This window comes from Pan troglodytes, chromosome 19 (genome assembly GCF_028858775.2).
Source record: "Pan troglodytes isolate AG18354 chromosome 19, NHGRI_mPanTro3-v2.0_pri, whole genome shotgun sequence".
Taxonomy (NCBI): Eukaryota; Metazoa; Chordata; class Mammalia; order Primates; family Hominidae; genus Pan; species Pan troglodytes.
In genome coordinates this window covers 30,268,817-30,283,739 of record NC_072417.2, presented here as the reverse complement: position 1 = coordinate 30,283,739, position 14,923 = coordinate 30,268,817, and the positions used below count along the sequence as shown (strand labels likewise).

General features: G+C 41.1%; 2 protein-coding genes and 1 long non-coding RNA gene across 59 annotated transcripts in view; 1 reads left to right on the top strand and 2 right to left on the bottom strand.

The window, feature by feature from the left end:
• SYNRG (synergin gamma) overlaps positions 1–9,550 on the bottom strand; it is a 93,170-nt gene extending 83,620 nt beyond the window's left edge. For 27 of the 50 annotated variants that reach the window (XR_008540136.2, XR_010152892.1, XM_016931926.4 and 24 more), the window contains exons 1-2: positions 9,339–9,526; positions 398–438 (exon numbers count right to left, since the gene is read on the bottom strand). Coding sequence is in view for 48 of the 50 variants with exons in the window: in XM_016931926.4 (XP_016787415.2) it covers positions 398–438; positions 9,339–9,415 (118 nt within the window). In the remaining 2 variants the exon portion in view is untranslated. Of the gene's footprint in view, positions 1–397; positions 439–9,338 lie in introns of all 50 variants that reach the window. The other 23 variants (XM_009432342.4, XM_054669961.2, XM_063798645.1 and 20 more) reach the window with 2 other exon arrangements.
• The window catches only part of LOC129137519 (uncharacterized), a 78,469-nt gene continuing 73,077 nt past the window's right edge, over positions 9,532–14,923 (top strand). Inside the window, exon 1 of one of the 2 annotated variants that reach the window (XR_008540137.2) lies at positions 9,532–9,813. This is a non-coding gene — a long non-coding RNA (uncharacterized LOC129137519). The remainder of the gene's footprint in view (positions 9,814–14,923) is intronic. The other variant, XR_008540138.2, reaches the window with a different exon arrangement.
• Positions 13,819–14,923, bottom strand: part of DDX52 (DExD-box helicase 52) — a 29,937-nt gene continuing 28,832 nt past the window's right edge. For all 7 annotated transcript variants that reach the window (XR_010152894.1, XR_010152893.1, XM_001173155.8 and 4 more), the window contains one exon: positions 13,819–14,418. Coding sequence is in view for 3 of the 7 variants with exons in the window: in XM_001173155.8 (XP_001173155.2) it covers positions 14,361–14,418 (58 nt within the window). In the remaining 4 variants the exon portion in view is untranslated. The remainder of the gene's footprint in view (positions 14,419–14,923) is intronic.

Genomic DNA, 14,923 nt, shown 5'->3' with positions numbered 1-14,923 from the left:
GATGAGCATTAGACAGACATGGCACTAACAATCTAGCAGAAGACTAGATAGAAGGAGAAAGACATCATTAAGTGAATTACAGCTCGTTTCATTTTTATCACCTGTTCTTTAACGTTCTTGTCCTAAAAGTCTTTCACCTCTGAGGTTAAACAATCTATGAACATAATGTCTATGTAAGTTTGGGAGAAACGAGGAGTGAACCTTATTACTCCCAAAATTATATAATTTTTGAGAAAATTTAAGAGTAGCTGTCATATAGGACATATAGGTTTAAGAGTGCAGAAAATTTTACTCTATTTAGCAGCAACAGAACTTATTTTCTATTTACTTATTTAATTCCCAGATTCAGAAACACAAGAGTGAAAAACAAAAGTTCAAAACTTAAGCTCTCACATACCTTGAGGGGGTCTTATCCCACCTGCAACAGGAAACATGAAGCTGAAAACAGAATAAAAATACATTATAATCTTCATATGTACAAAGATTTCAAATAACACGTGTACTTTTTTATATGGATAAAAGACTTGTAGATGGGACCTGGTGTTTGTTCTGCACCACAATACTGAATTGCCCAACATCAGTACACTGAGCATCCATAGGATGCATGTCAGCATGCTACTGCAGACGGAAACTTGTTGAAACAAAAGACAGAAGACCCTGAAATTAGTCCTGGCTCTGTCACTTTGTGTCCTCTCTGGATTCCAGTTTCCCCAACTATAAAATGAGAGAGTTTAGATTCAATTCAGTCAACATCTATTGAGTGTCAACTACATGAAATGATGGAATCTTATAATCAAAAATACACATATGCAGGCAAATAACTATACCACAGGGTAAATGTGCTAACTGCTATAAGCGAGGTCCAAATTATTAATAGAGATGAGAAGAAAAAGATGAATTTTAATGGGCTATATCTTGAGAAGTTTTATGGAAGTAGCTCTGGAGCTGAATCTTGAAGGAAAATAGAAGCACACTATATATTTTGAGCAAAAGCTCTGAGGCAGAGATGCAGGGATGTTTGGAGAAATGAATGTAGGTTAAATGTTAACTATATGATTTAAAAGCAAGCAGATTGTACAGGGCCTTTATTTTTATTTTTATTTATTTATTTATTTTTGTGAGATGGAGTTTCGCTCTTGTTGCCCAGGCTTGAGTGCAATGGCGCGATCTTGGCTCACTGCAGCCTCCACCTCCTGTGTTCAAGCAATTCTCCTGCCTCAGCCTCCTGAGTAGCTGGGATTACAGGCACCCGCCACCACGACTGGCTAATTTTTTGTATTTTTAGTAGAGGCAGGGTTTCACCATGTTGGCCAGGCTGGTCTCAAACTCCTGACCTCAGGTGATCCACCCGCCTCGGCCTCCCAAAGTGCTGGGATTACAGGTGTGAGCCACCGCGCCTGGTCAAGGGCCTTTAAAATGTTTCATTTTATTTTGAATATTATATGAAGTTGTCAGAGGTTTTATTGTTATTCTGGTAACATATACATAACATAAAATTCTATCATTTTAACCATTTTTAAGTGTATAATTCCATGGCATAATTAAGGACATTCACAATATTGTCAACCATTACCACTATCCATTTCCAGAACCTTTCCATCATCCCAAACAGAAACTCTGTACCCATTAAACAATAAGTCCTCATTTTAGAGCATAAGAAAGCTCTCTTCTAAGGTTTTTTTAAGCTGACAACTTTATTTTTATTTTATTTTTTTGAGACAGAGTTTGCTCTTGTCGTCCAGGTTGGAGTGTGATGGCATGATCTCAGCTCACTGCAACCTCCGCCTGCCAGGCTCAAGTGATTCTACTGTCTCAGCCTCCTATGTAGCTGGGACTACAGGCGAGCACTACCAAACCTGGCTAATTATTGTATTTTCAGTAGAGACAGGGTTTCACCATGATGGCCAGGCTGGTCTTGAACTCCTGGCCTCATGATCTGCCTGCCTTGGCCTCCCAAAGTGCTGGGGTTACAGACATGAGCTACGGCACTTGGCCTAGGCTCTTTTGAATAAAGGTTAAGCCTGGGCGACAGAGTGAGATTCCGTCTCAAATAAATAAATAAATAAATAAAGGTTAAAAAGTTAAGCTCTGGCCAGGTGCAGTGGCTCACGTCTGTAATCCCAGCACTTTGGGAGGCAGAGGTAGGTGGATCACCTGAGGTTGGGAGTTCCCGACCAGCCTGACCAACATGGAGAAACCCCATCTCTACTAAAAATACAAAATTAGCTGGGCGTGGTGGTGCATGCCTGTAATCCCAGCTACTCAGGAGGCTGTGAGGCAGGAGAATCACTTGAACCCAGGAGGCGGAGGTTGCAGTGAGCCAAGATCGCGCCATTGCACTTCAGCCTGGGCAACAAGAGTGAAACTCCGTTTCAAAAAAAAAAAAAAAAAAAAAAGCTCTGGTTGTAGATGAAATAGCCAAGGGCATATATCCAGTAACAAAACAACTAAGGACAAACTTGGAGAATTCTTGCAGTGAAAACTGAGTAGGAAATGGTCATTGAAAACCAAGGGAGTGCTTATAACTGAGAGTTATAACTGAAGAAGGACCACATTTCAACAAGGAAGTAGTTACCAGTGTCTAATGCTGTAGAATAGCGGTGAGAATGAAGATTAAAAAATAAATCACTGCTTTCAAAAATGGTGATTGTTAAGTGAGTTAGTTTCAACAAAGAAAGGGGAAGAGACCCTAGGGAGAAAAAATTTAAGAGACAAAATACATACCTAGTGATTTATAAGGTTTTTAAGGAAATGGGATTAACACGCGAAGGAGCAAAAGGGGGCCAGATGAGGTGGTGCATGCCTGTAATCCCAGCACTTTGGGAGGCCAAGGCAGGCGGATCACTTGAGGCCAGGAGTTCAAGACCAGCCTGGTCAACATGACAAAACCCCATCTTTACTAAAAATACAAAAATTAGCCAGGCGTGGTGGCATGTGCCTGTAATCCCAGCTATCCAGTAGGCTGAGACATGAGCATTGCTTGAACCCAGGAGGCGGAGGTTGCAGTGAGCTGAGATTGCCCCACTGCACTCCCGCCTGAGCAGACGGAATGACAGAACGAGACTGTTTTGTCTCAAAACAAAACAAAACAAAGTAGCAAAAGGGATCTGCTTTGAAAAGGAAGTGGGACTTCTTTCTCTGAGCCTGGAAAGAAAAAGGGACAAATCAAGGAAGACTTCTGAGTGAGAAAGGCTCTTAATCCGGGAGTCAAGGATCTGAAAAGGAGGTTTCTAGATACTCTTTAGAGAATCTAGTGAATGGCTGGGTCTGGTGGCTCACACCTATAATCCCAGCACTTCGGGGGGCCAAAGTGGGAGGATTGCTTGAGCCCATGAGTTTGAGACCAGCCTGGGCAACATAGTGAGACCTCATCTCTCCAAAATAATAATAATAACAACAACAACAACAACAACAATAAATAACATAAAAATTATAATGGTGATTCTTTTCCAGAAAGTTTTGAATTTACTGTGTCCAGTTCCATCAAAAGAATCACTATCTATGGGCGTTATAGCCTTAGATATAGCCTTACAATGAATTTCTCAAATAATAAGAGATGAAAGAAGAAATTACTCCTTGATTCATGGAGAATGGATGCTGCTTTAGCAGACATGAGAACATTAATCTTCTCATGCATTGCCATCAGAGCTCTTGGGTGACCAGGCACATTGTCAAGAAGCAGTAACGTTTTCAAAAGAAACTTTTTTCTGAGAAGTAGGTCTCAACAATGGGCTTAAAATACTCAGTAAACCATGCTGTAAACAGATGTGCTGTCACCCAGGCTTTGTGGTTCAATTTATGGACTATAGGCAGAGTAGATTTAGCATACTTTTGAAAAGCCCTGACATTTTCATAGTGGTCAGTGAGTATTGGTTTAATTTAAAGTTACCTGCTGCATTAGGCCCTAACAAGACAGTCAGCCTGTCCTTTGGTGCCAGACATTGACTTCTCCTCTCTAGCTAGGAAAGTCTTAGATGGCATCTTCACCTGCATTGAAAATCTGGCCAGGTATGGTGGCTCATGCCTGTAATCCCAGCACTTTGGGAGGCCGAGGTGGGTGGATTACCTGAGGTCAGGAGTATGTGACCAGCCTGGCCAACACGGTGAAACCCTATTTCTACTAAAAATATAAAATTAGCCTGGCGTGGTGGTGCGTGCCTGTAATCTCAGCTACTGGGGAGGCTGAGGCAGAAGAATCACTTGAACCCGGGAGGCGGAGGTTACATTGAGGCGAGATCACGCCACTGCACTCCAGCCTGGGTGACAGAGTGAGACTCTGTCTATAAAAAAAAAAAAAAGAAAGAAAATCTATTGTTTAGCATAGCCACCTTCATCAATGATCTTAGCTCTTCTGAATAACTTGCTAAAGCTTCTACATCAGCACTTGCTGCTTCACCTTGTACTTTTTTGTTATGGAGATAGCTTCTTTGCTTAAACCTCATAAACTGACCTGTTAGCTTCCAACTTTTCTTCTGCAGCTTCCTCACCTATTTCTCAGCCTTCAGCCTTTACAGAATTGAAGAGACTAAGGATCTTGCTTCAAATTAGGCTTTGGCTTAAGGGAATGTTAAGGGTGGTTTAATCTTCTATCCAGACCACTCACCCTTTCTCAATAACAGCAATAAAGCTGTTTTACTTTCTTAACATTTGTGTTTCCTGGAATAGGACTTTTAATTTCCTTCAAGAACTTTTCCTCTGCATTCACAACTTAGTTAACTGGTGTAAGAGGCCTCGCTTTTGACCTACCTCAGCTTTCAACACTTAATGACTAAGCTTTATCATTTCTAGCTTCGGATTTAAAGGGAGAGATGTGCGACTCTTCCTTTCACTTGAACACTTAGAGGCCACTGTAGGGTTAATCAGCCTAATTTCAATACTGTTATGTCTCAGGGAATATGGAGGCCCTTGGAGAGGAAGACAGGGGAACAGCTGGTAGGTAGAGCAGTCAGACTGCACAAAACATTTATCAATTACGTTTGCTGTCTTATACGAGCTGGGTTTGTGGTGCTCCAAAACAATTACACTAGTAACATCAAAGATCACTGATCACAGATCACCATAACAAATAATAATAATGAAAGAGTTTGAAATATTGTGAGAATTACCAAAATGTGACAGAGACATGAAGTGAACACAGGCTGTGGAAAAATTGCGCGGATAAACTTGCTCAATGCAGAGTTGCCACAAACCTTCAATTTATAAAAAAAACACTGTATCTGCTAACTGCAATGAGGTATGCCTGTATTCAGTTTTTAAAGACATTACTCATATGCTAAAATTGATACATTCAGGAGCAATGAATACATTTAAGTAATCAAGCTGTCAAGATTTTTAAAAATCAGGCTTAAACATTTAAATTAGTCATATGGCCTAGCGGCTCAAAAGAATTGGAAACTCGTGTTATATTTTCTTTCTTCCAGCTTTGCCATAAAGTAACTGTGAAGCTCTGTGCAATCTCCTTCACCCCGTCTGGTTTCCCCTCTGTCAAATGAGGACGTAGAATCAAGGCTGCTAAAGTCTCAGCTAAGACAATCACATAGACATGAATACATAAACAGATGTATAAAGGTTACTTTGAAAACGAAATAAAAACAAAATACTGTCAAACATGACTTTCTCTAGTAAGAATTTAGCAACTCGAACTGCTTAGTGACCTATGAAAAATTCGTATTTTTCTCTGAAATGTTTAGACAACTAATATCAACATGCTTAAAGATTGGTTAGATAAGCAGTTAAGGCATTAATAAGACAGTAAAAGCTTGAAAAAAAACTGGGCAGGAAGGTGACCAACAATTTAATTTCAAAGGTAAAACCACTAATTCTTATATTACTGACATCTCGGTATGAAAGCAGAGCTCTGTCACTTACCTATCTCATCCGTCCCTCCTTTTCAGTTACCTTTGCTACTAACCTAGATTTGACACTAGGCTTCACTTCTTAGGCCTAAACTCCTACATAAAGACTTCCTAATGGATCTCCCCACCTCCAGACTCTGGTTTCTAATTCATCTGATGCAGCACAAGTGAGAGACATCTTTCTAAATGATGGACCATTACGCAATAATTAAATGGTCCTTTAGCAAGATGCACCCCTGAAGTTAAAACTATGGAATGATTTCCCTGAAACTGAATTTCCTTAGTTTAAACTCAAGGCCCTCTCTAGTTTGGGCACAACTCTACTTTGCAGTTTTATCTCACAAAAGTCTTCTCTGCCACTCAGAGCCACAGTCATCTGGCACTGCAGGTACATCGTTTCCTTGGTGTTCACTAGGCCTTCCCATCTCTATGACGATCTCTTGACTGCTTCCTCTTCCTCTAACTCTGTGGGCCAACTGAAATACCACTTCTTTGCCTTTGATATAGCTGAAATCCACAAATATTTACAGAATGTTTTTTATGTGCAAAAATGTGCTAGAAGCAGTGAAAGAAGAAAAGATGAGGAAGCCCTCTAAAAGCTTGTAAAAGATCAGGAAAAAATAGACAAGTTCACAAATGATAACATCCCAGAAGAACGTGACCTCTTTGTTCTCCTTTACTTTGTACCACAGTTATTTTGTACATTCTCCAAGGATGGGGACCATGTTTTGATGTCTTTTTAATTCGTTACAGCATCAAGAACAGTACCTTACCCATGTAAGCATTCAATGACTACAGACTAATCCAGATCTTTCAACTCTTTGTTTTTTCTGCCTTGATTAAAAAAAAAAAAATTTATACTTCTCATCTCTTGGGCAAATTTTGCCCTTTATACAACTCTACCATTTATTCTAAAGTAGCTCATCCAGGACACCAATCAAAAGTAGGGTAATATTAAATTTGGAAAACGTTGTTGTGTTTTGCTTAGCCTCTTAGAATAGAGAGAAGTATCTAAACAATACAGTCAGTTATAGTTCATGGATTTTCTCCATTAAAGGTGTAGAGAAGTTGCCTGTTTTTTTTCTTCAAATATACTTAGGTTGCCATAATGTTAAGTTTCCTTATAAAATAATTTCAGGGAGGGTGGGTGGCAAAAAGAAAATTAAAAATGAAATAAAATAACTTCAGCCTTTACACCATTACTCTCTAAAAAAAATAATATTCCTTTTTCTATTGAGGATACAGCTTCTCAGCCTCAGAAAGTTGCCAATATATGTAACATATGTACCATACATTTTTCAAGGTAAGAATCATTTTAACCACTTCTTTCTCTCCTGTATATCGTTTACAGTTTTAGAATGCAGATGTTGCTACATTTACAAAGGGGGGAAATTTTAAAATCATTCTAATTTCTATCAAAATTCAACCCATATTTAAAAAATTTGTGTCCATGGACCAATGATACTCAAATACTGCAAACTAAAGGGAATAATGCACTTGAATTTCTGAATCTGAGGTCCTCCCCATCCAAAAACATTTTTTAAGTAAATAAAAATTTGGGCCTAGATATCAATTCTTCTAAGTTTACATTTTCCCAGAACTTGGTGCCATGATTAATCATATACTTGATCAAATTAATACCATCCAGGGACATTTTAGAAACTGTAATCACATATAGGAAATAAATAGAGGATGCCGGGCGTGGTGACTCACGCCTGTAATTCTAGAACTTTGGGAGGCCAAGGTGGGCGGATCACTTGAGGCCAGGAGTTTGAGACCAGCCTGGCTAACATGGTGAAACCCCGTCTCTACTAAAAATACAGAAATTAGCTGGGCGTGGTGGCGCACGCCTGTAATCCCAGCTACTTGGGAGGCTGAGGCAGAAGAATCGCTTGAACCCGGGAGGTCGAGGTTGCAGTGAGCCGACATCGTGCCACTGCACTCTAGCCTGGGTGACAGAACGAGACTCTGTCTCAATCGATCAATCAACAAAATTAGCCGGGCATGGTGGCGCGCACCTGTAATCCCAGCTGCTCCGAGGCTGAGGCAAGAGAATCGCTTGAACCCAGGAGGCAGAGGTTGCAGTGGGTCGAGATCACGCCGCTGCACTCTGGCCTGGGCAAGAGAGCAAGACTTCCTCTCAAAAAAAACAAACAAACAAACAAAAAAACACACAGAAAAAACCAAACAAGACAAAAGAAAAAAAAACAAATAGAAGGGAAATTATTACATGTTTCTTCTCCAGCCAGAAACTGGCTTATACGAAGTATTTATTTTTTTAAAAACCCTCTAATGAAACAACGAAGAGAACAAAAGAGAAAGCAAAAAGTTTAAAAATCTAAAGTTAAAGATGTGCAGAGGAAATGAAAAATGGGGTTACACACAGGTGGTTTATTGAACAGCCACTGCTCGTTTCCTGACAAGCACCTGCAAGAGGTGATAACTTTAAGGACCTTACACTTTTGTAGTGTTCATGACTCCGAAATGGAAACACTGCATATAAAAAAAAAACCTAACACTTCGTTTTCCAAAGATAATTTAGGATACTGAAGATGCAAAGCTACTTTTACCTCCAAATGTGTGTGCTGTTATGTGTTGGTTAGTAAAACAAAATCAGACTAGGTCATTATAGAAGTGGAGTGAAAACTTCCTAGAATAAAATATTTCCTTAAATGATAACGAATCTGTCAGCTTGTAAAATGTACATCTCCCTTACCATTCTGGGTATAAGAACCACGGCAGTTCTTGGCTGAAATGTGGCAGAGGGCAGATTTGTTTAAGGGCTGAGTATGGAAGCTTTGTTCTAATAAATGCGCAACTGCTGTTTAACAGTGCACTTTCTTTGTTTTTAAATGCCTTTTTAAAAAGAAGACAGACAAGTCTTAAGAGTTAGTGTACAAGACAAGAACTCTATCTCAAGACCATTACTAATTCAGAGGTCTTTAGATGTTCCTGCTGTTTGTCGCGGGTTAAGGAAATAAAGAGGACAGGACACTCTAAAAGGGGAAGAGACAAATCGTCCACACACACACTCCCCTTGGAAACAGTCCTCCAGCTTTGTGAACAGATTTTTAAAGCCCTCCCTCCAACATATCTGGTTAAGTCTAGAAAGCCCAGGGAAAGGGAAGACCCTGGTCGCTTCAGAGGCAGCTAGGACTAGGAGCGGAGTCGCGGTTCCTGATTTGCCCCGCCCCCCCACCCCCACCCCAAGAGGACCCTCTTCTCTCCCCTCCCACACTGGGCGCGCGCTCGCTCCCCGCTCGACCCCAGGCGGCCGGCGCCCCCAACTGATCCCGGAACACAAGCGTCCAGCACCCGGGCTCCACACGCCTCTTTCGGCCTGGGTCCCTGGGGGATGACCCTCCTCCCGCAGCCCAGTTCCAAGGAAAAGGATCAGAGCTGGAGAAAACTGCCATAACTGCCAAGCGCCCCTCGCCGCCCCCGCGGAGGCCAGCGGGCTCCCGCCCGGCTCTTCACACCTACCCGCCTCCCCCGGCGGACCCCGCGCCAGCTCCCGCGGCCCCGCCGCCACCAGAACCAGCTCCTGGCCGCAGCGCCATCTTGCTCCCGACCTGCCGCTGCCTTCGCCGCCGCCACCTTAACAGCAGCTGTCAGCTGAAGACAGCCACTTCCGGGTCAAACACCAGGCCCCACCTCGCCGCGGACCGGGCGATGGGGCGGGGCCGCGCGCCCACGTGACTCCCCCGGCCCTCGGGGAGGCGTGGCGCGCCCACGGCACGTGATCCGGCGCCGCAGGGGTCCCCCAGATTCAATTCTAGCTCTCGGGCTGGTGGGGCGGTCGCGGGCGCCTCTCCAAGGGAGCTGATTCATTGTCTGGTAGGCCCTCTGCAGGGCCCAGCTGGCGGCCCAGTGGCAAAGCGCCGTTGGTCCTCCGTTTGAAAACCATGATCGCGGTTAGTGGAAAGAGTAGGCCGAGTCCTGATTTTTAAACTATACGGTGGGTACACTGGTGTCCTTTTATTGTTATTCTTTACACACAAAGAACAGATAGGTCCTGAAGGGCCCTTTGGTAGTCTCGCAGCACTGATGAGTGATCAGCTCTCCCCTCTTTCTCTGGAACTCGGTAGCTTCATGTTGGCACCTATCACAGACGCTGAAGGCATTTAAATTTTATTTTAAATCAACCAAGAGCCCAAAAACCCAACCCATATTTCAAAAAAACTCCAAGGTGTACTACTCTTGTTTGGTTCTGCCATCCTGCCACCTTACAGTCCTTTTGTTTTTCCTATTCTTGCAGGCAAGTGCAAAAAGTGGTTTTTGGAAGGCAGTTCATAATTACTCTGAAGCTATTTCGGCATATTTTTTACTGATTTTTTTTTTTTTTTTTTTTTTTTTTTTTTGAGACAGGGTCTTGCTCTGTCGTCCAGGCTGGAGTGCAGTGGCATGATCATGGCTCACAGCAGCCTCAGCCTCCCGGGCTCAAGCGATCCTCTCGCCTCAGCCTCCTGAGTAGCTGGGACCACAGGCATGCAACACCACACCGGGCCAATTTTTTTTTTTTTTTTTTTTGTAGAGATAGGATCTATGTTGCCCAGGCTAGTTTCAAACTGCTAGGCTCAAGCTATGCTCCCACCTCGGCCTCCAAGTGCCAGGGTGTGAGCCACATGCCTGGACTGTGATTTTTTTTTTTTCTTTTAATCAAACTACTGTCTGGAAGTAAAACATGAAAGTTGAGTAATTTTCTCAAGCACGTAGTTTGCTTGCTAACAAGTAATGGATTAATTAGCTTTACGTTTTCACTCGTCTCAAAGTTTTTACTGGGTAATAATTTGTAATAAGTTATTAGGCACAAACCACTGGTCAGGAACTGTACGCGCATTTTAAAAAATCCTCAGTATCCTTAGGAGTTACAATTGGCATCTTACAGATGAGAAAATCAAGGTTAGAAACAGTTACTGTCATTTGTCCAGATCATACAGCTACAAGCAATGAGGATCAGGATTCAAATCCAGGCCAGTTTGACTCCAAAGTCCTTGCTCATTTCACCAGAGCCAGCTAGTCAATTTTTATGTTTTTTCTTTTGCTGTAACTGCCTATTCACTAATTTCACTCCTTCCCTTCCTTGTGTGAAGCTGAAATTTATGTAGCACATAGTTCCAACTGCTTTGAAGGAGCTAAATTTAGTATTAATACACTGACAAACTAAGTTGATACAGGTTACTGTAGATACTTTAAACAGACACAATAAAGTCAAGGATCATAGATGTGACCTCAGTTTGTCCTGGAATCCTTTTTGTTCCTCTTGCCTATTGGTTTTTACATTTGCAGGATTCAACTCAGGATGTCGGCCTTCCATGACATCCCCAATCTGGGTTAGATGCCCTCTTGTGATGCTTTAGCATCATGGCCTTACATCTAACAGAGCACTTGCCACACTAGTCATGTGCTACATGATGATGTTTTGGTCAGCCACAGACAGCAGATACAATGGTGGGATGAGAAGTGGGGGGTGGAAGACAGTGAGACTGATGATCCTGACCTTTTGTATGCCTAGCATAATGTGTGTGTTTGTGCCATGGTTTTTAACAAAAAAGTTTTAAAAGTAAATAGTAAAACAAAACAAAAAAAATTAATAGAAAAAAAGCTTCTAGAATAAGGATATAAAGACATAAAGTATTTTTCTACAGCTGTACATTTGCATTTTAGGCTAAGTGTTATGACAAGAGTCAAAAAGTTTATAAAGGCCGGATATAGTGGCTCACCCAAGATCAGGAGTTTGAGACCAACCTGGCCAACGTGGTGAAACCCTGTCACTAAAAATACAAAAATTAGCTGGGTGTGGTGGCGCATGCCTGTAGTCCCAGCAACTCAGGAGGCTGAGGCAGGAGAATCACTTGACCCCAGGAGTCAGAGGTTGCAGTGAGCCGAGATCATGCCACTGCACTCCAGCCTGGGCAACAGAGCAAGACTCCATCTCCAAAAAAAAAAAAAAAAATTCTAAAAAACCCAACTGGACAACAAGCAAGACCTCGTCTCTACAAAATTTAAAAATTAGCTGAGTGTTGGTGGCCCGCACCTATAGTACCAGCTACTCGGGAGGCTGAGGTTTGAGGATCACTTGAGTCTAAGAGGTCAAGGCTGCAGTGGGCCATGATTGTGCCACTAAACTCCAAATTAGGTAACAGATCCTGTTTCTCAAAAACAAAAAACAAAAAACAAAAAAAAAACCTCATAAAGTAAAAGTTACAGTAAGCTAAGGTTAATTTATTGAAGAAAAAATATATATCTAATATATATAATACATAATATATATAATGTGTGTGTGTGTGTGTGTGTGTGTGTGTGTATTTTCAAGACAGTCTTGCCCTGTCGCCCAGGCTGGAGTGCAGTAGCGTGATCTCGGCTTATTGCAACCTCCGCCTCACAGGTTCAAGCTATTCTCCTGCCTCAGACTCCTGAGTAGCTGGGACTATGCCACCACACCCAGCTAACTTTTTTTGGTATTTTTTTAGTAGAGATGGGGTTTTGCCATGTTGCCCGGGCTGGTCTCTAAACTCCTGAGCTCAGACAACCTGCCCGCCTAGGCCTCCCGAAGTGTTAGGATTACAGGCGTGAGCCACTACGCCTGGCCAAGAAAAATATTTTCAATAAATTTAGTATAGGTGAAGTGTGCAGTGTTTATACAAGTCTACATGTTCCAACTGTCTATAGCATGCAGGACAGTAACATGCTATACGGGTTTGTAGCCTAGGAGCAATAGACTATACCATATAGCCTAGGTGTACTGGTAGGCTATACCATCTAGGTTTGTGGAATTAAACAACATGATGTTTACACAATGACAATATCACCTAACGATGCATTTCTCAGAACATATCTCTGTCATTAAGTGATGCGTGACTCTATTTGCTCCTTTATCTCTAACATTACGTTGTAAGGGTAAGGACTGTGTTATCAAGCCTGTATTCCTAACAAAATCTATGTTTGTTAAAGAAATATTTATTGTGAGTTTACTATGTGTCAGGTACAGTGCTAGGTACTTACAATTTGAGACATAATTTCATAGATGAGAACACTGAAACTCTGAGAAATTAAGAACTTACTCAAAGTCACACAGCTGGCAAATGGGTTGCACCAGTATACCTACCTCCAGAATATATATTGGGTAAAGGATCTGTTTGCATGAACAAACAAAAAAATCATATTCTTGTAAGTATTTTTACACCCTGTACCAGTAGGTCTTTCTTTAAATAAATTCCGAAGATGAACAATTTTTGTCCCATCTAAAATATTCAAAGCAAAGTCCACCTGTTCTGACTCTAGAACAAAAAGCTACGAATAGAGGAAATAAATAAGTTGAATTCAAATGCTGCTGAGAAAAGGGAATGTATATTATAGTTCTGTGGTAGTACTGATAACATTCAAGTCATTCTTAGGCACCAGTCTTACGTATATGAAGTCAATTTTTCATTCCATTGTACAAAACTCATATTTGAGAAAAATCTAATAGTTAATAGTCTCCAACACCATATGATCATAATCCTTTAGCTTAAGTAGAGATCTACTTACTAAATGAGGCCCCAACCTAAGGAAAGATAAGCTGTAAGAGAATGAAGACAGAGGTGTATCAAGTAACAAGAACATTCTTATCAGGATAAAATGTTTATCAGTATTCAAATAAAATATCTTAAATGGAAAGAGACAGGAAAGAACATGGTTAAATCACAGAAAATGAAGAAAGGGAGAAGCTGATCATGATCTTGTACAACATTATGGCAGCACTAAGGTATTAAGTATCCAATACAAGGATACTTAATAGACCAAAGAATTTAAAATCCCAGGGAACTGGAATAACCAGCCACAGAAGAGGCCTCTCTTTGTTGTGGTTCACAACACAAAAGGCCATCAACAAATTAGGAAATATTAAAATTAAGAGAGCAGCAGGTTTCTTCTTGGTAGACAGCCCATGCTACCATCCACAAAGTGAGCAGTGGAAGGGGTATTTAATGTCAAGGCTTTATTTTGAATTTGTTCCAGATGCCTCTCCACAGCATTCATCACACCTTCCTTCACACTTGAAGGGAAAAGTCCTTAAGAGTTCACCACATTTTGGTGTTATTTTTAGCATCAACATTTGTTTTTCTATAAGAAGTATCTCTCTGGATTCAAACCACAGAAATGTCAATGAATGTTATTTCCATTGTATAATCATTTAAAAGTCACCTACAGAGCTGGGTGCAGCAGCTTGTGCCTGTAATCTCAGTTACTCAGGAGGCTAAGGCAGGAGGATTGTGTGAGGTCAGGAGTTCAAGACCAGCCTGGACAACATGGCGAGACCCTCATCTCTACAGGAAAAAAAAAAGGCACCTACAAATTGAAACTGACTTGATAGTTTAGGATCATTTATCACCAGTCTCATGTACTTGTAGTTGATTTCAAATGTTTGGTACAGGTGACTGTAAGACTTCAAGTATTCCATGAAAATAACATTCATGCTGGGATCATAAAATTACATTTCTGGGACAGTATTTTTAAAGTCTGTTTTTAACTTTTGTCTTCAAGAGCTACTTTCTTCTTGCTGTTCTGACCAGTGACCTTTTTCCTGTAAAGAGCAAAGTAAGAAAAATTGAATAAAAAATTCTACATATATTTACTTTCCATAACCCTACCACCAGTTTAATAAACATTTACTGAAACCTACTGTGTATCAAATAATGAGGCAGTAGGAACACAAAGATGCATTAGACATGGTCTCTGCCCTTTAGAAAATCACAATCACCTAAGTGAGGCAGAACCATCACAGTAAACTACATTACTACATGGTATGACACATAGATTCGGATCCTCACCTAATGAGTTCACACTGATTCAGTGCTTACTACATGCTAGAAACGGTTATTAAGTGCTTTACATGTATTAACTCGGGTAATTTTCCTAACAACTTATGAGGAGTATTGTATTATTATCCTCCGTTTACAGATGAGGAAAATGAGGCACAGAGTGGTTGACTTGCCAGTCATCACTCACTGGTAAATCCATGTTAGACACGAATCCTATCAGTCTGATCCTATAGCCTAGTGAAGGTTGAATGTCATTAACTAAGTGGT